We start from the raw sequence: 21,818 nt of genomic DNA on the forward strand, positions 1-21,818 counted from the left end.
GCTAAGTACAAGTTCTGTAAAGCAGATGAGGGTGTCAGTTGAGGGGGACTAATTGGGCCTGTGGGACAGGAAGCAGCGGAGGGCTTTTGGGGGGTTTGGATAGCCATAGTGGAGATGAGGTATTGGGGAGGCTGGGGAATTGAAAGTCCTGGGGGAGGCGGAAGGCAGATACAGATAGGGAGTTCCTGCAGCAGTGGGAAAAAGATAAAGCCAAGGTAAGTTTAGGGGAGTTCAGTGGTGCAGGAGCAGGCAGAGACAATGGGTCAGCCGAGACAGTCAGGTTTATGGATTTTGGGAAGGAGATAGAAGTCGTACAAGGTTAGTAGGTCGATGAGGTTGGAGGCTGTGGATGGGAGGTCTCCTGGGGTGATAAGGTTATGCATGGTCCGAGAGACAACGGTCTGGTGATCAGGAATGGGATCGTAATTGAGGGGGCAGTAGGAGGAGGAGTCAGAGAGTTGGCACCTGACCTCTGCCATATAAAGGTCAGTGCCCTATACCACGATGGTGTTCCCCCTCCCCCTTATCTGCGGGTTTGCTGGGGAGGTTGGGGTTGGAGTGGAGGGCTGCGTGTTCCATAGGGGAGTGGTTGGGTCTAGGCCCAAAACATTGAGTCTCCTGCTCCTCTGATGCTGCCTGACACACTGTGTTCCTCCAGCTCCACAATCTATTGACTCTGACTCCAGCATCTGCAGCTCTTGCTATCGCTGAGTGACTTCTCGTTGGACGTACCAGTCCAGTTTAACTGCAGCTTTATGGAGTCAGCTTTGCAGCTGGGTAAACAGCCAAGCTGTCAATCAGAATAAAATTTAAATTTAAACACAGGCTTCCGGGATTCCCAGTCTCAAAGAGCTCCCCAGCTCCTTCTCGGGTCCCTGAACTCAAACCCATGGCAACTCCTTTCTCTTCAGCCTTAGTTCCATCACCCTCGAGCACTGGGTAGAACAGAAATGTGGTTTTCTAAATGACACATACACACATTCGATGTTCAAGCTGGTTTGAAACGCCAATTTTGAATACCATGTTAACATCTCCTGAAGTCAATCTGGGATTAAGACCTCTTGCACAATGCTGCAATACATCCTGATTGCACAGCATTCCTTCAGGGCAACTAAAGATGGTCAACAATTACTGGCTTTGGTGGCAAAACTTAATACTGCATGAAAGATATTAGGAACTGCAGATACTGGAGAATCCGAGATAACAAAGTATACAGCTGGATGAACACAGCAGGCCAGGCAGCATCTTAGGAGCAGAAAAGCTGATGTTTCGGGCCTAGACCTTTCATCAGACATGCAAGTATTAATGATGTGGATGAGGGGATTGAAGGATGGGTCAGCAAGTTTGCAGACGACACAAAGGTCGGAGGTGTCGTTGACAGTGTAGAGGGCTGTTGTAGGCTGCAGCGGGACATTGACAGGATGCAGAGATGGGCTGAGAGGTGGCAGATGGAGTTCAACCTGGATAAATGCGAGGTGATGCATTTTGGAAGGTCGAATTTGAAAGCTGAGTACAGGATTAAGGATAGGATTCTTGGCAGCGTGGAGGAACAGAGGGATCTTGGTGTGCAGATACATAGATCCCTTAAAATGGCCACCCAAGTGGACAGGGTTGTTAAGAAAGCATATGGTGTTTTGGCTTTCATTAACAGGGGGATTGAGTTTAAGAGTCGTGAGATCTTGTTGCAGCTCTATAAAACTTTGGTTAGACCGCACTTGGAATACTGCGTCCAGTTCTGGTCGTCCTATTATAGGAAAGATGTGGATGCTTTGGAGAGGGTTCAGAGGAGGTTTACCAGGATGCTGCCTGGACTGGAGGGCTTACCTTATGAAGAGAGGTTGACTGAGCTTGGTGTCTTTTCATTGGAGAAAAGGAGGAGGAGAGGGGACCTAATTGAGGTATACAAGATAATGAGAGACATAGATAGAGTTGATAGCCAGAGACTATTTCCCAGGGCAGGAATGGCTAGCACGAGGGGTCATAGTTTTAAGCTGGTTGGTGGAAAGTATCGAGGGGATGTCAGAGGCAGGTTCTTTACACAGAGAGTTGTGAGAGCATGGAATGCGTTGCCAGCAGCAGTTGTGGAAGCAAGGTCATTGGGGTCATTTAAGAGACTGCTGGACATGCATATGGTCACAGAAATTTGAGGGTGCACACATGAGGATCAATGGTCGGCACAACATTGTGGGCTGAAGGGCCTGTTCTGTGCTGTACTGTTCAATGTTCTATGTTCTATGGGTTCTTCTGGTGCAGTGGTATGTCTCTACCTCTGAGCCAGGAGACCTGGGTTTGAGTCCAACTAGCTCCAAGAAGTGTGTAATAACATCTCTGAACAGGCTGATTCAAAACATCTGAGAGAAACTTTTAGAAGTGTAGTGGTAGTGAACCTATCTCTTAGCCAGTTGACCCGACTTCTCATCCCAGAAGCGCCTCGTAATGTCTCTGGTCAAGCTGGTTGGAAAATTATCAGTTATAGAATCATTATAGTGCAGAAGAAGCTCCTTTGGCCCTTCATCCCTCTACTACTTGTCTTTCCTAGTGCCAATCTCATATCTCTGCATGATATTTCTATCAAAATAATCATCCAATGCCCTCCTGTATGTCTTGATTGAACCCACTGCCATCACATTTCCAGGTAGTGCATTCCAGACCCTAATTAGTCGCTGTGTGAAGAAGTTCCTTCTCGCATCACTCTTGCTTCTTTTGCAACCGTTTTAAATCTGTGCCATTTCATTTTATTTTTAATGAGTGAGACCAGCTTCTCCCCATCTCTAAACAAACACTGAAACAACTGCTGATGCTGGAAATCCGAAACAAAATCAGGAATCCTTCTCTACATTGGGGCATCGAAGTGTAGACTGGGTGGCCACTTTGCAGAACACCTACGTTCTGTCTGTTAGAAAAGACCTGAGCTTTCAGTTGCCTGCCACTTCAACACACCACCGTGTTCCCCGGCCAACATCTCTGTTTCAGGCTTTCTGCCCTGCCCCAGTGAAGCTCAGCACAAGCTGGAAGAACAGCACCTTATTTTGCATTTGAGAACTCTCCGGCCTTTTGGACTCAATACTGTGTTCAGCAAAGTTAGGGCTTGAGCTCTCTCTTGTCCTTACCCCTAACCCCACACACTTGTTATCATATAGCCTGCTGTTACACACAACCCATTGTTAGCCGCTAACAATCCCCATTAATAGCTATCCACCCTCCAAGCCTTCTGTTATCCACTCCTCTGTCTGTCCAATTGTTTGGGCTCTAACCCTATCTATCATTTGCTCCTTAGCCCCCCCCAATTCTTCTGCACAAAAACGGACAGTTTCCTCGCAACCATCAGTTTGGAGGTAGGGTCACTCGACCCGAAACGTTAACTCTGATTTCTCTCCCCAAATGCTGTTGAGTTTTTCCAGCAATTTCTGCTTTTTGTTTCTCCCCACCTTTGTCCAACCCATTAAGACTTCGAAAACCTCTTTTCACATCTCTTCTCAGATCTCCCATGAAGATCAGTCCCAACTTCATCAACCTATCTTCATAAGCAAAGTTTCTCATTCCTGGAACCATTCTTGTAACTTGCTTCAGCACTCTCTCCAGTACATTCATGTCCTCTCTGTAATGTGGTTTCCACAACTGTAGGAGCGCAAGAATTGTTTTTTTGTTTGCTAAGGAATCGTATACTTGCTTGAGACTGTGTCATTTTGCTTGCTTAAGTTCAAACTGAACCAGCTCATTCTAAATAACAGTATATAAAATCATATTCCGAACTGAAATCCACATACAGATTGATGGACAGCAAGATGTGTGAGTGCAAGGAACTTTTCTGCCATTTCCAACCAGGAGCCAGAAATCATAAACAAGGCTGTCTTTCCAACATTGAAACATACCATCAAAGCTGCCCTTCTCTGTGGAATACTGCAAAAGTTCATTGTAGGTTTCAATGGAAGGTCGATAAACAAATACTCCTGTATTGAAACAATCTGGCCAACCAGGGTCCGGTGCTGCAGATAATTCTTCCCTTTCAAAGAGTTCGTCGATGTTACATAATACCTGTTAAAGACAGCAGAAGCATTTGTTACAGGAAACCTTTGCAAAGCCATTCTGAAAAGGAAAATACTTGGACAGAAGCAATTGTAGGGCTATAGGATCACAGCAAGGGGAGAGGGAGTAATTGGGTAGAAGTTTCAAAAGGTGGATGGGTCAAATATCCTCTCCTTTTGTGCTGTATCTTTCGATTTATGTGGCCCTCATCTAAAGCTGCATCATGAGCTGGTAGCTTCTGTCTTTTTATCATAGTTGCGGTACTCAAGATAGACTGAATTGAGCTGGCTCACAAAGGTGAATGAGTTAATATAGATCAACAGCACAACAGAACGCAGAGTGTGCAACCCCCGTACTGACCGATGTTTCAGACAACACCTTTTAAAGGCTGAAATGAATAACACACGCAGTATTCGGCAAGTTACACCATTTTAAACTGAAATCATTCACTCATACCATCTCATTCCTGTTTGTGGAACCTATATTAAGCTAATGATTAGTTTTGAACTTCTTCATTGACTGTAAAGTGCATTGGAGGTCAGGAGTCTGTGAAAGACGTCACATAAAAGCCAGCTCCTTTTTTCTATAACCAGTCACTAAGTCAGCAAACAGTCACTTTGAAGAAAACCTCTGAAAAGTAACTGAAGACAAACTGGCCATGCCTTCAGATGAATAAGCAATTTCAGGCTTACTGTTGACACATGAATGGATACAAGGAATTCCATTACGCTGCCCAAATGAGCTGCAGGAAGGCACTGAAAGCAGTGAAAACTAGTTCAATTGGAGGCGACTATATTGGCATCCTGACAAAAAGCAAATCTTCCCACCCCAATTATAGCATCAGTAAGTGGAGCTCAACATCGACGATGGTCATACCTCTGGCAAAACAGCAACCACATGTGACTACTGATGTTAACTCTTTGAACGACATAGCCTTCCATCCACCCCAGTAAAATAAATCAGGGAACCAGCAGCATGCTGGAGAAATTATTGCTCCTGGATTGTTTAATGCAATGCATTTCTTAACCGTAGCAAGCTAATAAAATGTAAGAAAACTAGGCTCTTGTAGTGTTGTGGTAATGCCCCACATCTGGGGGTCAGAGCTCCAGGTTCAAGACCTGCATGCTCCAGATGTGCAATGTAACCTGCCTGAACAGATTGATGTGGATCACTCAGGGGGAACATGCGATCAGGATGTATGGTCTAAGAGATTTTAATTCCAAAAACAACTTTTAGAAATGTCATCAATTTATTCATTACTGGTTTCTCAAACCAGTTTCAGCCTGGAACCTGTCAGATCATTTAGAAAACCACACTCCATTCAGCACCTGAGGGTGATGGGAGTGGCTCTAGCTTTGAGTCCAGGGACCCAGGAAGGAGGTAAGGAGCTCTTTGAGATTGGGAATCCTGGAAGTATATGTTCAAATTTAAATTTTATTCTGATCGACAGCTTGGCTGCTTACCCAGCAGTAAAGTTGACAATACAAAGCTGCAATTAAGCTGATTCAAGAGCTGCTACGTCCAGTGGGAAGGTGGGAATCATCGCGTCATCAACCATGGAAGTTCATCCCTTGGTCCAACTCATCCATGCCAACCAAGCTTTCCAAACAAAACCAGTTCTTTTTGCCTGCATTTTGCACATACTCCTCTAAACCTTTTCTATTCATACACCTATCCAAATGTAACTGTACCTGCACCCTCCGGCAGTTCATTCCATATACAAGCCAGTCTCTGTCTGAAAATATTGCCCCTGAGGTCCCTTCAAAATCTTTCTCCTCAGTTTTGTAACCTCCTACCTTGGGGAAAAGACTTTTGCTATTCACCTCATTAATTCCCCTCATGATTTTATAAACTGCTATAAGGTCACCCCTCAAACTCCTGCACTCCAGTGAAAAAAGTTCCAGGCTCTCCTTATAACTCAAACCCTCTATTGCCAGTAACATCCTTGTAATTCTTTTCTGCGCCCTCTGCAAATTAATCGTATCCTTCCCATAGCAGTGCGACCAGACATTTGTAAACCATTAATTCCTATCTGAAAAGGCGTCACTGGATCTAAAACGTTAGAGACTGTGTGATGGAGAGGAGAACTGGTTGTGGGGAATTACAGCAGAGGGGTAGCACTGAAGAGAGGTAGAGGAATAAACCTTGACTCCCCCTAGTCCACGATCAGGGCTATAAAGACATTTATCATGCAGATTGACATTCCTACTTGGCACCTTTCACCCTTAGGGCTTTCATCCTGGGGGTTGACTGTGAGTTGAAAGAAACAAACTCAAGCCATCTGCTAATAGAGCTGAGATCCACTCTCACTGTGGTCCCACAACACAGCTACAAACTAGTCATGAGCATGAAGAGGCAATTCAAGAAGCCTTAACTTCTGAAATCAGATTCGAATTGCATTTCATCTAAAACACGTTAGACGATTATTTGAATTTGATGGTGTAGAACCTAAATTGCACTGAAAAAACAATTTTGTTGAATTTTTCATGTTGCACTCATCAGGATATTTGCAAGAATGCCAATGTAAAATAAAAACTACATTGATGCTGTATGAGAGGAGAGCACTGATTGGTTACCAAGTGGATTCTAATTGGTGGAGGTGCTACAGAGGATACACCAACTAATAATGGCGGAAATGAAATAACTCCACATAGGCTGGTATCCCGTCACCAAGTCACGCTTTATTCACACTTATAAAGTACTTGACACTGGTCTGGGTTCCTCAGAGCTAGCTCTCAGAGTGAACAGAATCTCTGACACAGAGATAGCAAGAACTGAAGATGCGAGAGTCAGAGATAATGCAGTGTGGAGCTGGAGGAACACAGAAGGCCACGCAGCATCAGAGGAGCAGGAGAACTGATGTTTCGAGTCGGGACCCTTCTTCAGAAATGTCAACTTTCCTGCTCCTCTGATGCTGCCAGGCCTGTTGTGTTCATCCAGTTCCTCACCGCGTTATCTCAGAATCTCTGTCACTCCTGTTTATATCTGTCAGCTGGGGCTCCTTGATTAGACCAGATTAACCCCAAATCAGGGAACTCATATTCTTATGAGGACTAGCTGGCTAACCTTGTTACAGTCACGACAGAACAGTTCCTACAACTGGTGCATTCTCTATAGCAACACCTCTACCAGAATCCACTCACTAACCAATCTGCACTCTGCTCTCATACAGTATAAATATTATTTTCCTTATACATCAGATTCCTTGCAAATTGTCCTGCTAAGTGCGAGATAAATAGCTTCAATAAAGTTCGATGTCCTGTAAGTTAGTTTCCAGCAATATAAGGCAGTAATAACACAAAGATGCATGTTCTCTAAACGTGTTAATCATTTGTGAGCAAATTTTGTCTTAACAGTGCTGAGTTAACTCTCACTCCCGGTTCACTTTGAAAGGCTAATTCTATGTCTTTCCTTCTGCACCAATTTGTAGAACCTTGCATTTATTGGCACTGAGTTAATTTGGTACTTCTCAGGGTTGCTGCTTAATGGATCTAAATGCTGCTACAAACCCTTAGCTATATCCCCTGCTCCTCCTATACTCCCGATTTTAGTATCATCTGTAACTGTTAGAAGCTGACATTGGTTTCTGTTTGGTACGTCTATTAGCAAACTCTGCCCCCACCAACCCCATTGTCCTATGCATTATTTTAATGTACAGTTGGGAAAGATTAGGTTTTTTTTTAATTGATCTGTTTTTCTAATCAACCTGTTCAGGGATATTATTACACACCTCTGGAGCAGGTGGGCCTTGAACCTGGGCCTCCCAGTCCAGTGGTAGGGACACTACCCCAAGAGAGCCCCAAAAATGAAGTTATGAAAAGGGAAAATAAATGAGGAAGTGGACCCCCATGCTCATTCACTTAAATTTTTAACAAATCCAAATCAGATGATCAACCAGACTCCAGCAAAAGGCATATTTGGGACTGAATTAACAGTCAATAATCAGGGCCTGACTTAAATTATCTGTGGGGAGCTCTGAGCCATTATTTGCTAGCAGCAGGTTCAAGGAGCAGGAGTAAAAGGTTTACATAGTAAACACTGATGGTCAGCTCTTTTACCATGCCTTGGACTTCTGCCTGGTTATGACCCCTATTCTCTTCCTTTTGAACCTAGCCTGGTGCTTCAGCATTCCCTGTCTGGAACCTCCTCAGTGCCACCACCACCAGACCCCAGCTTCTGCTTCATCCCCCTCCCAACGGCCCCAAAGCCCTTGCTCACTGGCTGCTGGAAACCCCTTCACGTGTACCCAGCTGCAGAGCAGTGCTGTGTTGCACCAATCAGTCAATCCACCCTGTGGATAAGCGGTACACAGCCTAGACTTATTCAAATGCAGCCTGTTCATAGTAAAATAGGAACTGGAAGCAGGAGTATGCCATTTGGCCCTTTAAGCATGCTCTGCATTCAATATGATCGTGGGTGATCATCCAACTCAATCCCCTGTTGCCACTTTCCTCCCATATAGTTTAGCCTCAACAACTATATCTAACTCCTCCTTAAAAGCATTAAAACATTTTGGCCTGAACAGCTTTCTGTGACAGAGAATTGCACAGGCCCACCACCCTTTGGGTGAAGAAATGTCTCCTCATTTCAGTCCTAAATGGGCCACCGCGTAGCCTCAGACTATGACCCCTAGCTCTGGACTCCCCAGTCATCAGGAACATCCTGTCTGCATCCACAGTGTCTAGACCTGTTGGGAGTTTTATCCATATCCCTGGCCATGCTGGGTTTTCAGTCCACCATTAGGCTCTCCACACTCTCTCGTAACATCCTCTGTTAGCATTTGGCTTGGGCACTTCCATTTTCTTAATTTAATCGAATTCTAAATTCTCCCTCAGAGTTTTGTTTAACAAAATAGGACCATCAGAACGACATTGCCTATATGTTGTTATTCACTGTGCGCAGTGTGTTCATTTTAATGAACAGTATCTTGACATTTCTCCTGCACTAAAGAACAAGGCTTGGATCTTAAAACGGAATGATTGGAGTGTGGTAGCTTCCAGCTTAAGTAAATGTGCAACTTAAAGGTTACATATCCTTCAGCCCTGAGAATAAACGATCTTGTAGAGCCTTTGACAATTTATTTGTAAGAGAATAAGATCAAACTGGACCTTAGATATTTGAATCCACAATATTGTTATATTTCTTTTCTGGATTAAATTTCAAAGATCATAGAATCACTATAGTGTGGAAGCAGACCACTTGGCCCATCAAGTCCATAGTGATCCTCCGAAGAGCACCACACCCAGGCCTGCATTTCCAAAGGCTGACCTACCCAACCTACACACTGTGATCAATTTAGCACAGCCAATCCACCTAACCTGCACATCTTTGGTTCATGGGAGAGAACCAGAACACCCAGAGGGAACCCACACAGACACAGGGACAACATGCAAACTCCACACAGACATTTACCCGAGGGTGGAATTGAACCCAGGTCCCTAGGGCTGCAAGGCTGCAGTGCTGACCACCATGCCACCCTGTGACTTTGTCAAGATCAGAAATCACATGACACCAGGTTATAGACCACCAGGTTTTTTGAAAACACAGGCTTTCGGAGCCTCGTTGCTTCTTCAGGTGTTAGTGAAAGTCTAAGTTAACATGAGAAAGTAGACCAACCCAGATATTTAATATGGATTACTGCACCTTAAACATAAGCAGCAAGGAGTGGTGTCTGTATATTGTGTAAACTATATGTGATTGCTTAAGCTGCTCTTGGTCAACACTGAGGGTATTTTGCAAACCTTGGGTCATCTCCCCCAATATGTGAAGTCTGTCACTTACCAATGTGTCTGCATCCATGAACACACACTTGGAATAATGTGCGAGAGCCCAGCAGTGGAGCTTAGTAAATGTCACGCCGAGTTCTGGCCTCTTGATCATCGCCAAATGTGCAGAATCCTTGCTGTCTAGTACGTCCACTAAGATAACTTCATCGAAGATTTGTTCCAACACAGACCTAGGGAAATACGGGCAGATTTTAAAACAGTAAAACACACATTTTACATTTGAGAAGTTCACGGAATTTTCATAGGCAATTTGTATTCAGCTCTAACGTGGTGTCAAATTGAACATAATACTTTCACCTCATCTGACTTGAGTGCCTTTGTTCCAAGAACAGAACTACCAACAAAACTAATGAAGTGCCAGAACATTGAAGAAACATTTGTGCTTTCAAGTAAAGCAGAGAAAAAAAAGCCACAACTGTACCGAAATGGAGTCTAAAGAAGATTACTGAATTCAATGTATGAAACAGAAAGCATCGGAGAAACTCAGCACGTCTGCAAACTGTTCTGCACAAGAGTTATATTGCACTTAAAATGTTACATCTTGTTTCTCTCTCTATAGATGCTGCCAGACCTACTGCATAGCTCCGAATAAAAACCAGAAGAACTATGGACGCTGTAAATCAGAAACAAAACAGAAATTGCTGGAAAAGCTCAGCAGGTCTGGCAGGATCCATGAAGGGAAATCAGAGTTAATGTTTTGGGTCGAGGGACTTTTGCTCAGAACTGATCTCCAACACTTTCTGTTTACATTTCCAAAACTTCCGCAGTGCTGAGCTTTAACCAAACTTTTACCCTCACTACTCTTCCCTACTTAACGGAACTGTCCGTGTAGCTATACCACACGGACTGGAGCAATTCAAGAAGGCAGATCACCACCCCCTTCTCAAGGGCAATTAGGGATGGGCAATTAACGCTGGCCCAGCCAGGAATAACCACACCCAAGGAAGGGAGAGCCGACCACGTCTCTTGCAATCTCTGCAACAATACAGAAAGTTCAAGGATGGGCATTAGACATTGCCACTCTCTGGAATTCACCTTCAATCCCCGGTGCTAAGAGTATGAAATCCACGCCTCTTGTGAACACAGTCAGTGCTAAACATACAGTTGACTGCAAAAAGTCAGCTTCCATGGCTTAAGCTCAGCCTGCATGAGGCAACAGCGGCATCGTGCTGGTATCATGCACTACTGATCCAGAGGCCTGGGCTAATGATCCAAAGACATGAATTCAAATCCCACCATGACAACAGTGAATTCATAACTCTGGAATTATAAAAAGCTGGTATCATTAACGATGATTGTAAAACTCTCACATTATTGTAAAATCCTACCTGACTGAAAACAACTATCTTTATCATCTGGTCAGCTTGCAACTTCAGCCCCCAGCAATGTGGTTGGCTCTTCGCTGCCCTCTGAAATGGCCAAGCAAACCACTCAAGTTGCTGAACATTCAAATACAGTGGCTCATTACAACCTTCTTAAGAACAGCTAGGGATTGGCATCAAATCCTCTGAATGAAAGCATTCACTGGCAAAGGACAAACAGGAGCCCTGCACCCCTTCGACACTGGGCTCCGACGGGAACTGTGAACTTAGCTTTTCCAAAGTTGGCTAGCTATGATCTAGTGGCTGAATGCTAATATTTCAGACCTCACTTTTACACAAGCAGATTTCAACAAAGGTCTCGCGAGTTCCAGTGGGAACCTCAGACTGCAAACTGCAAGATTAGCTGGCCAACAAACCACGGTTATTTCAGCTGTAGACCCAGATTTTCTAAGGGGCTTGCAAGTGCCATGTCCCCCTCCAAGCAGGCGAGAGTTCTGACAGTTTTGCTGAGGTGTTTCCCCAGTGGCGTGTGCAACACAAGCCTACAGCAATCCCCCTCTCTCTGGATGAAAACATTCCTCCTTTCACTCTCAAGCCAGAGAGCCCTTGCTGTTGCCCGCACGGTGATGCAGCAGACTGAGAGCTTTTTGGGGTTTTCCTGGAAAGCCTTTTGCAATGTTCATTGCCGAGAGCTCGCAGCTTTTCTCGTGCTATAGCTGTTGTGCTAGCGCTTGCCCAGGTCCAACCACGATAGGGAAAGGTATGAAGTGAATGCAAATATTTGATTGATTTATATCCACAGGTACATTATTTTTTCTACAAATTTTGACTAAAAAGGTATATTTTATGTCGGCTTTTTGTTTTCCACTGTGGCTCAGAGGATGACTACTGTAAGGTAAGGGGTAGGGTTAGGTTCGTGGGGTCATGGGGAATTCAGGTTTCGGTCGTACTCAGGTTAGCTCCTCGGGGGCAGCCAGACTGGGAGAATGTCATAAGCCTTTGTTTCTATCTGCTCCTTGCCTGAAAGCTGGTGCCTAGGGCTGTTACAGTCATACAGTTGAGGCTGGTTGGCTCGCCGAGCTGGTTTGTTGTTCCGCAGACGTTTCGCTACTGTGCTGGGTAACATCTTCAGTGCAGCCTCTGATGAAGTGTCAGTGTGATGCTTCACCAGAGGCTGCACTGGTGCTGTTAGCGAGCACAGTAACAAAACGTCTGCGGAACAACAAACCAGCTCGGCGAGCCAACCAACCTCAACACCCACAACCCGAGCTACAGATCTACTCCAAAACCTTCATCACACAGTTGTACAGCATGGAAACAGTCCCTATGGACCAACTTGTCCATCCCGAACAGACATCTTAACTTAATTTAGTCCCACTTGCCATCATTTGGCCCACATCCCTCTAAACCTTTCCTACTCATATGCCCATCCAGATGCCTTTTAAATGTTGTAATTGAACCAACCTCCCCCACTTCCTCTGACAGTTCATTCCATACACGCACCACCCTCTACCCCTTAGGTCCCTTTTAAGTCTTTCCCCTCTCACCTTAAACCTATACCTTCTAGTTTTGGACTCCCCTATCCCAGGGAACAGACCGTGCCCCTCATGATTTTATAAATTTCTACGAAGTCACCCCTCAGCCTTTGAAGCTCCAGGGAAAATAGCCTTAGCCCATGCAGCCTCCCCCTACAGCTCAAACCCTCCAACTCTAGCAATATCCTTCTAAATCTTTTTGGAACCCTTTCAAGTTTCGCATCATCCTTCCTGTGTCAGGGAGACCAGAATTGTACACAGCATTCCGCAAGTCCCAACACGCTAACAAGGCTGAGCTGCTTTCCACAATGAATCTTCAATCTCAGTACGAAGGCCTTTTCCAGAATCACAGCTTCAGCTTGTGACTAGTCTTCCTTGTCGCTTTATATGTGATCGAGTGTCTCTCATTGTCGGCATGCTCCATATTTGCGTGTGTGTGTGCGCGAGAGTGCGTACGTGTTTGTACGAGAATATGTGTGTGTGTGTGCGCGCCTTCACGAGGGTGCTTGCAGATGTGAATTGTGTGCAGGTGAGAGAGTGAGTGTGGGCATAAGTGTGTGCGGGCATGAGATTGTGTACATATAAGTGTGTGTGGGTACGAGTGTGTGTTTGTGTGTGTGTGCTTGTGCACGTATGCACAAAAGAGTGTGTATATAAGTGTGTATGTGTGTGCATATCATAAAGTGCAGTCACGGGTCCTCATTTTCCATGAACCGCACTCTGATTTGCTGAAATATAGTTGGACCTCCACAGAACAAGGGCATCCTGTCTGGATTCTGTGCAGAGGTCTGACCAATATTCAAAGGGGTATATTCCCTTTCAGTTCTAGTATATGGCCGAACTGTCCACATGGTGCCCAGTAAAGCTTTGCATGAGAATTTATTGGCAACCCTGCAGCACCAGGAAATCTGCAATCTGAACAAAGCTTCACGCTCACTAAGCCTGCTTCCCTCTGGGATTGTCATCTCTATGCCCTCAATGACCTTCCATATACCATCATAAGGGATGGTCAGCTGAGAGATAAATTGGAAAGGAATCAGATGTGTGAAATCTAATAGCCACGGTCACCTACACAGCCATGGACAGTGTCCTTCACCTGATTTGTAGCAGACTGACTGATTCCAATGAAGGACCATTTTAGCGAAGCCCAGTTGCCTCCCTCAGTGTTGCATACTTGGATAAATGCAGGAGATATTGCCTCTTGCTGGAAGCCTGTGTATATGACCACCTCTTTTCTCTTCTAGCAGCTTGCACTGCTCTGCACGGACAGTTGGTTATTCCTCCAGTCCTGTTCCATTCCTGTGCAAAGGCCAACCAGTATATTCACAGTCATATTGCACCTCTCTCTCTCTCTCTCTCTCATGTCATGCACTAGCCTTGCACTTTCTTCCAGCCATTTCCCCTCATCGTCCTGGATACAGCAAGTTCTGCAAATGCCAATGGGGGGGAGGGGGAGTCAATACCAACTGGAAAGGGATAACAAGGCTGAATTCTCAGCCTTAGAGGTGTGTAATAGCAGCTCTGAAGAGTTTAATATACTTTTTGAAAGCGTCCAGAGTTGTGTAATAATATTTCTGAACAGGGAGGAGAAACCCTGGAACTGAAAGAGCTCTCTGGTTCACTGATACTGCCTGTACCTCTGGGGGATGAGACTGTCAGGGTTCAAGTCCCATCTGCCCTAAATATTTGCTCAAGCAAGTTGATTTAATTGAAAGCTGCTTTCATTAATGGTGACCATGTAGCCAATATCCATTGTAAATATTTCTATTTGCTTTAATCCCCCTTTTGAAGTGTTCCTGCTTTTGTGTTATCCACAATAGGCAATTACTCAAAGCACATTAAGCAATGTAAATTTTCAAGAACATTTATTTGGATGCTTATTACCCTGGTGCTCACTCAAGAAAACTTCACTAGGAATTTCAAGATAATAAAATGTGAGGCTGGATGAACACAGCAGGCCAAGCAGCATCTCAGGAGCACAAAAGCTGACGTTTCGGGCCTAGACCCTTCATCAGAGAAGGGGATGGGGAGAGGGAACTGGAATAAATAGGGAGAGAGGGGGAGGCGGACCGAAGATGGAGAGTAAAGAAGATAGGTGGAGAGAGTATAGGTGGGGAGGTAGGGAGGGGATAGGTCAGTCCAGGGAAGACGGACAGGTCAAGGAGGTGGGGTGAGGTTAGTAGGTAGCTGGGGGTGCGGCTTGGGGTGGGAGGAAGGGATGGGTGAGAGGAAGAACCGGTTAGGGAGGCAGAGACAGGTTGGACTGGTTTTGGGATGCAGTGGGTGGGGGGGAAGAGCTGGGCTGGTTGTGTGGTGCAGTGGGGGGAGGGGATGAACTGGGCTGGTTTAGGGATGCAGTAGGGGAAGGGGAGATCCCACCTCCTTGACCTGTCAGTCTTCCCTGGACTGACCTATCCCCTCCCTACCTCCCCACCTATACTCTCTCCACCTATCTTCTTTACTCTCCATCTTCGGTCCGCCTCCCCCTCTCTCCCTATTTATTCCAGTTCCCTCTCCCCATCCCCCTCTCTGATGAAGGGTCTAGGCCCGAAACGTCAGCTTTTGTGCTCCTGAGATGCTGCTTGGCCTGCTGTGTTCATCCAGCCTCACATTTTATTATCTTGGAATTCTCCAGCATCTGCAGTTCCCACTATCTCTGATACTATCTTCACTAGGAATTTCTTTTGACAATTATATTTTATTCACTAAATTTTGAAGAAAACCAATAAGGTGCAATTGAGTGTGGAGACACTTTGTGCACAACATGGGAAAAAAAAGCAGTTTCTTTAAAAAATATACATGCGAAAACAAATCTAAATCTAATCTAATTAGAATGGGGCAAGTAGGCAGCTGAGAAGTGGCCTGAGCTAGGGAGATGGTGGGGCCCACATCCCACTGCACTTAAATACTGCCAACCCTCAAAATACAGCAGGGGCAGGAATTACATTCAGAGCAAGAGTGGGAGCATATGTTTAATGGGAAGATGTTGAAAACATGTTAATGAATTGATTTCAAGCTTTTTGAATACAGAAACCTGTGAAAGTGCAGTTAGAGGTCATTTTTGTTTAAGAAAGTGGATTTTACAAACTGAGTTCAAGAGAAAGAAAAAACACTATGTTTAAGGCAGGATTATTAAATGTGGTCAATGTGCAGTTTTGATGTTCTATTTTATGAAAATAAATCATAGAAGCTACATAGAAATAAGAAACCAGCACCAAGACTATAAGAAATAGGAACAGGAGAAGCCTATTTTTCCCCTTGAGCATGCTCTACCATTCAGTCGGATCTTCACTGATCCGAAATTCCTCACATCCACATTCCTACTCTTTCAAAATAACTTTCTCAATTTAAGTGATGGCATAGTGGCTCAGTGCTTAGCACTGTTGTCTCACTGCACCAGGGTCCTGAGAGCAATTCTACTATCTGTGTAGAATTTGCACATTCTCCTGGTGTTAGCTCTGGTTTCCTCCCACAGTTCAAAGATGTGCAGACTGTGGTATAGTGTCCAGGCACAAACAGGCTAGGTGGAGTAGCCATGGGAAATGCAGGGGAAGCTGTTGGGTCTGGGAGGGATGCTCTTCAGAGGGTCACTGTGGGCTCGACAGGCTGAATGGCCTGCTTCCACACCGTAGGGATTCTTATAGCAATAGTAATAATAACCCCGAATTCTCTGATAGATTCTTGCTTAATCAATCTCAGCCTTAAATATACACAAGGACTCGCCCCCGCCCACCCCCACACCTCTCTGTAGTAAGGAGTTCCAAAGACTCTCAAGCCTCAGAAGAAATTCCTCCTCATTTGAGTCTCAAATTGGTACCTCTTTGTTCTGAGAGGATGCCCTCTGGTCTGAGACTCAGTATTTACCCTGTCAGGCCCCTTAAGAATCCTCTATGTTTCAATGAGATCACTGCTCATTCTTCTAAATTCCAGTGAGTAGAGTTTGTTTTGTCTTTGCTCTTAAGACAATCCTTCCATAGCGGGGATCATCCCTCGTGAACATTCTCTGAACTACCTCCAATGAAATAACATCTTTCCTTAAAGCAAAGGGACCAAAACTGCTCACAGGTGTGGACTTAGCAGTACTTTTCAAGAGGAGAAACACTGGAATAAGTGTGAAAGAAAGGAAGATGAATATGTAATTCACAGTAAAACTGTATAGCAGAGGAAGTACAACACGGTTAGTTTAATTTTGGTTTACTCTACTCAAAAAATGAGGCAGATACCATCGGTTGTGATGCCTTTACCGAAACTGAAAATTGCTACGTTATCAAAAATTAAGATTGAATGTTCCAACACACAATAGTTTGCACATTGCTGAACTACTGAAAATCAGGATTGGTTTTAATTTACAATAAAAGTTCCCTCAGGAGCTACCATTATGTGTGGCACGCTGGCTCAGTGATTAGCACCCCAGCCTCACAGCTCTAGGAACCCCGGCTTGATTTTAGCTTCGGGTGATGTTTCAGTGTGAAGTTTGTATATTCTCCTTGTGTCTTCCCCCAGGTTCCAACCACAGTCCAAATACATACAGGCTAGGTGTATTATCCATGGGAAATGCAGAGTTACAGGGATGGTGGGGTCTGCAATAGGATGCTCTTCAGACGGTCGGTGTAGATTTGGTGGGCTGAATGGCCTGCTCCCACACTGTAGGGATTCTGAGATTACACATAGTAGATAAACATGGCTCTGGGAGTAAAGAATTTCTAAAAGAATGGAGAGCCCAATTGTACAATCTTCTTCCAGTTTATGAGCTGCTTTGAATGTACAAAATACGATGAGGCAAAATAAAAAATTGCATTTATACCACAAATCAGCACCCTACGAGATTAGTTTCAAAAGAAGCAACTGCAGTTTCTGGAGAATGCAGCTTCATACAAAATGCCCCTCCTTTTATTGCTCACTTTGCTGTGATAAGCAGAATTTTTTCCCTTACTGATGTCATGAGCCTTTGAAACTCTCTACCTCAAAGGCAGGAGAAGAGGAGTCTTTGAATTTTTTTTTAAAAACCACAGAGGTAGTTAGAATCTTGATATGGAATGAAAGGTTATTGGGGGGTTGACGGGGATTAGAGCAATCAGATCAACCATGATTGTATCAAAAGGGTAAAGCAGGCTTGAGGGGCTGAGTGGCTTCTTCATTTCTCAAGCAGAGTCACATTGGACTCTAAACGCCAATTCTGTTTCTCCCTCCAAAGAGGCTGCTGGGCATGCTGAGTCATTCCTGGCACCTTATGTTTTTAATCTGCAATTTCCACCATCCGAAGTATTTTTGCATCAATCACTTCCAGTGCAGTTTAGCCCTTAAGAAGGCCAAAACTATACATCCTGTAGATGTGGTTTCAACAATTGCATAGTTGTAGCAATATTTCTCTCCCTTTACGAGAAGGGGTGTGGCTATTTACCGTGCACTGCATTTGCTGTACGTCCATGCTCATTTCTTTTGATTCATGCACGAGGACACCCAGATCCTCTGTACCACAGAGTTCTGCGGTTTCTGTCCCTATTTAAATAATAGCTCTGCTTTTCTATTCTACTGGATAGAGAGGACCAGTTTCTCCACATGATATTGCATCTGACAAATGTTCCCCATTCACTTAAGCCATCTACAACCTTTTGCAGACATTGCATGCTCCTCCCAACCTGCTCTCCTATCCACATTTGCAATGAAAAACAGGCTAGCACACAAGTCAGTCCCTTCAAACAAATCATTAATATCGTCAACATATTGGTCCAATATCCTTGTGGCACTCCACTAGGTACAGACTGGCAACGTGAATCTGATTCCATGATCTATGATCGATTTATCCCAATTTGGTTTCCAGCTTGTTAGCCAAGTCTCTATTAACACTTTCTCACCCAAATAACAGGAGCTCTTGTTTTTTAAAAAATGGTAGCACCTTCCTGAGCGTCTTTTCCGCGTGAAATACACCACACCTACTTATATCTCTTTAACAAGCGACATTGTAATACCCTCAAACGCCTAATAAAACTCTTCAAACAATTTTCCTTTCGATTTGATTTACTGTTGTCGCATGCACTCAAGTACAGTGAAACATTTTGTTTTGTCTTACATGCAGCACAAGCAGATCATTCCCTACAGAGATCATACAGCTGCAAAAAAGATGAACAAAAACCAGGCTGGGTCTGTATTATGATATCACAAGTCAGGCAATATCCTACTCATACTTCTTTAAGATTGAATGAAAGCACTCTATCCAGCCACAACCCCTCCACCCCCAATATGAGATGCTTTAACTACATTCATTTTAGCCAAATGTTTCCTTGTTATGTATCCTTAGAAGCTTTTACAGTCTGATATTATGTTTTTGCTAGATTGCCTGCATTTTCCACTTGCCTTTCAGTATCAGTTTCTCGTTCCATCTTTGTTGCAATTCTATAGATCTCCCAATCTGCAGAACTACTCCTGTTTTGCAACATAAAGCTTTTTCTTTTAATCTTACAAGCAACTCTGATCTTCCTTCATTTGCCAGGGTCGACTAACCTTACTTGACTTTTGCACCTTGAATGAATGCATCGAAGCAGTAAATCAGGTCATCAGTATTTAAGACTTGTATACTGTCACGTTTTAATGTATCTTCCCCACAGTCACCTTGTCCCTCATGCCTTTATAGTTTCCCTTATTCAAATTTCACATCATTGCTTGAAAATGCACAACTTTCCTTTTGTAGGAAAGAAAATGTACTACCAGGCTATAGCTTTCAACTCACAAACAACATTAGAAATTGCTGGAAAAGCTCAGTTCTGAGGAAGTGTCACTGTGCCTGAAACATTAACTCCAAATTTTTTCTCCACAGATGTTGCCGGACCTGCTGAACTTTTCCAGTGATTTAAAATTTACAGAATCCACAATAATTTTGGCTTTTATTTAACTTCATTTGTTCACTTTATTCAGCCACTATCATCCTAGATTTTTCAGCGAAATCTCTCTACCCTCCTTGCAACATTAATTTATATATCCATTTTATTTCTAAACTTACTAGTTGTTTCTCCTTGAAATTAGCCTAACTCTTAGCAAGCTCGACCAAATTCTGCACAAGGTACTAACGTGGAAATAAGTCGTCAGGGCACAATAAAACCAAACCCAAGCAAACAAATCAGACTTTATTTACATAAGTGTGATTTGATGCAGTTTAAAAAGCATCACGGGTTGCATCACATAAACGACAATTCTCATAAGTTTAGAATAAAGTATCGGCAATTTGTTACAAGCACCATACCATACCTACTTGTCATTATTTTCAAAAGCAAAATACAAAAGTAATAGATATCTCAGAATAAACTCTGGCTTTTGATCATCTAACACCTTCCTTGTCAATTTGAGCAGTTTTTGTTATTTCCAGAATTGTCTGGAAAATTAAAATTCTGCTTCTTTAATAGGATTCGAACTTACGGTTCAGGGAATCCAATAATACAACTCAAATTTCCCAAATGTTGCTCTATTTCTGGTGTTACCATTTAGAATCGTAAAAACCTGCAAGTGTCGAGAAGCTTTTCAAAGCCGCACTGTGCTGGCTTATGTTTGAAACACACTGTTGCATTTCATATGATGGCTGAATTTTCCTAACTACTGAACCACATGGGCACTGGGGACAGGGACGGGAGACCTATGAAAAAAAAATCAGCAGTGAGGAAACTCCTGATATCAAAGAGCAAAAAATCTCCACTTTCCAACCAGGAAAGCGCCATATTTCCACCTTAAATCTCTCAACCATTAGCAATTATGTAGTCTCTCCTTGGGATGCACATTAGCAAACCTGTGCTTTCAAGTTTTCTTTTTGACATCCAGTATCTCAGTAAAAACTCTATCCTCTATTCTAATCTATCACCCAGGGCAAGCAATGTAGGAAACTTAAGATGAACAAAGTTTTTCCAAATCAATCCAGCTTGCAGTTTCTCGACCAATATAGCACCTGAATGAATAGTACCAAATAAAGGAAGTATTTAGGAATGATTCAAGCTACCCAAAGCAATTTAATTCACTTTTTTTTGGGAGCAAAGATCATTGCATCACCTAAGGCCATGCTAACACCAGGAACTTCTAGCCAACAGACTTAATTTAGACCACTGGCATTTACTGTTGCAACAGTCACCGTTTGTGGTAACATAAAATTTTCAGAATCATTTGAGATTATGGCCATGCACTTAATGTGCACATGGGGAGAATATGTTAGCTTACATGCTGAGACGGGGACCAATAGACCGAGTCAACCAGTTGTGGTTTCAGGAATTAACTATAAAAACAAAAACTCGTAGGTGGCCACAAAATACAACTAAGCTGCAAAGGTCAATTAATTGATCAATGATGTTAGTGACAAGAAAAAAATATTTTTGACATCTTCAACTGAAAATAAGTACCATATGTATACTGTGCCAACACTTGCAAATTAATTGGGAGTTGCATCAAGATGGAGAACATCAAATATAAACCTTGCAACTAATAAATACCTCATATTGTTTGATACTGGGGGACTAATAAGAACCACCAGCTTTCTTGTAGTTTTGTGTTTTCGCAATGATGTTCCCAGTACTAAGGCTCCTTTTCCATATAGATCATTGGTTGCTAGTGTTACAAACGCTTGATCTAGAATAAGAAAAAAGAAAATGAATATAAAACAAGGGCATTCCTTCCAGCCTCAATCCAAACTCATATTTTCAAGTTTAATTACGTTACCACATGATTCAAGCCCTCAAGAAGCAAAGGATGTCCCGGAAAAAGCGAGCATAATGAGAATGATACCAGAACTTGCTTCAAAAATAAAAGCTCTGCACTCTTTCAGGACATTTTATTTTGCATTGTGAAAAGTGTTTCCTAGTCAGCACTCATCTAATCTAGGCAACTACACATATAGATTTAAGCTCCAGTTACACAGTTATTCATAAAAAAGTGACAACTTGACAGAAGTGGGTAATGTCATCAAATCATTGTGACACAACAGTATAATGATCAGCTCCTGGGCTTAAATAAATTAGCTTTTAGCTGGAACCATCCATAGAGACTGTACCATGTTGCTGAGAGTTGGTAGATACATTATCTGTAAAAAGAATCACAAAATAAAATCAAGATGGTTTTGTGTACTCAGTGAAAAAGTTATTAGGTCTATTATTACTTTTCATAGAATCCCTACAGTG

General features: G+C 43.4%; 1 protein-coding gene across 1 annotated transcript in view; it reads right to left on the reverse strand.

The window, feature by feature from the left end:
* Nucleotides 1–21,818, reverse strand: part of LOC125457393 (glycogenin-1-like) — an 85,690-nt gene that overhangs the window by 47,251 nt on the left and 16,621 nt on the right. Inside the window, exons 2-4 of the mRNA XM_048541551.2 lie at nucleotides 21,135–21,270; nucleotides 9,808–9,982; nucleotides 3,873–4,035 (exon numbers count right to left, since the gene is read on the reverse strand). Coding sequence (XP_048397508.1) covers nucleotides 3,873–4,035; nucleotides 9,808–9,982; nucleotides 21,135–21,270 — 474 coding nt within the window. The remainder of the gene's footprint in view (nucleotides 1–3,872; nucleotides 4,036–9,807; nucleotides 9,983–21,134; nucleotides 21,271–21,818) is intronic.

Source organism: Stegostoma tigrinum, chromosome 14 (genome assembly GCF_030684315.1).
Source record: "Stegostoma tigrinum isolate sSteTig4 chromosome 14, sSteTig4.hap1, whole genome shotgun sequence".
Lineage (NCBI taxonomy): Eukaryota > Metazoa > Chordata > Chondrichthyes > Orectolobiformes > Stegostomatidae > Stegostoma > Stegostoma tigrinum.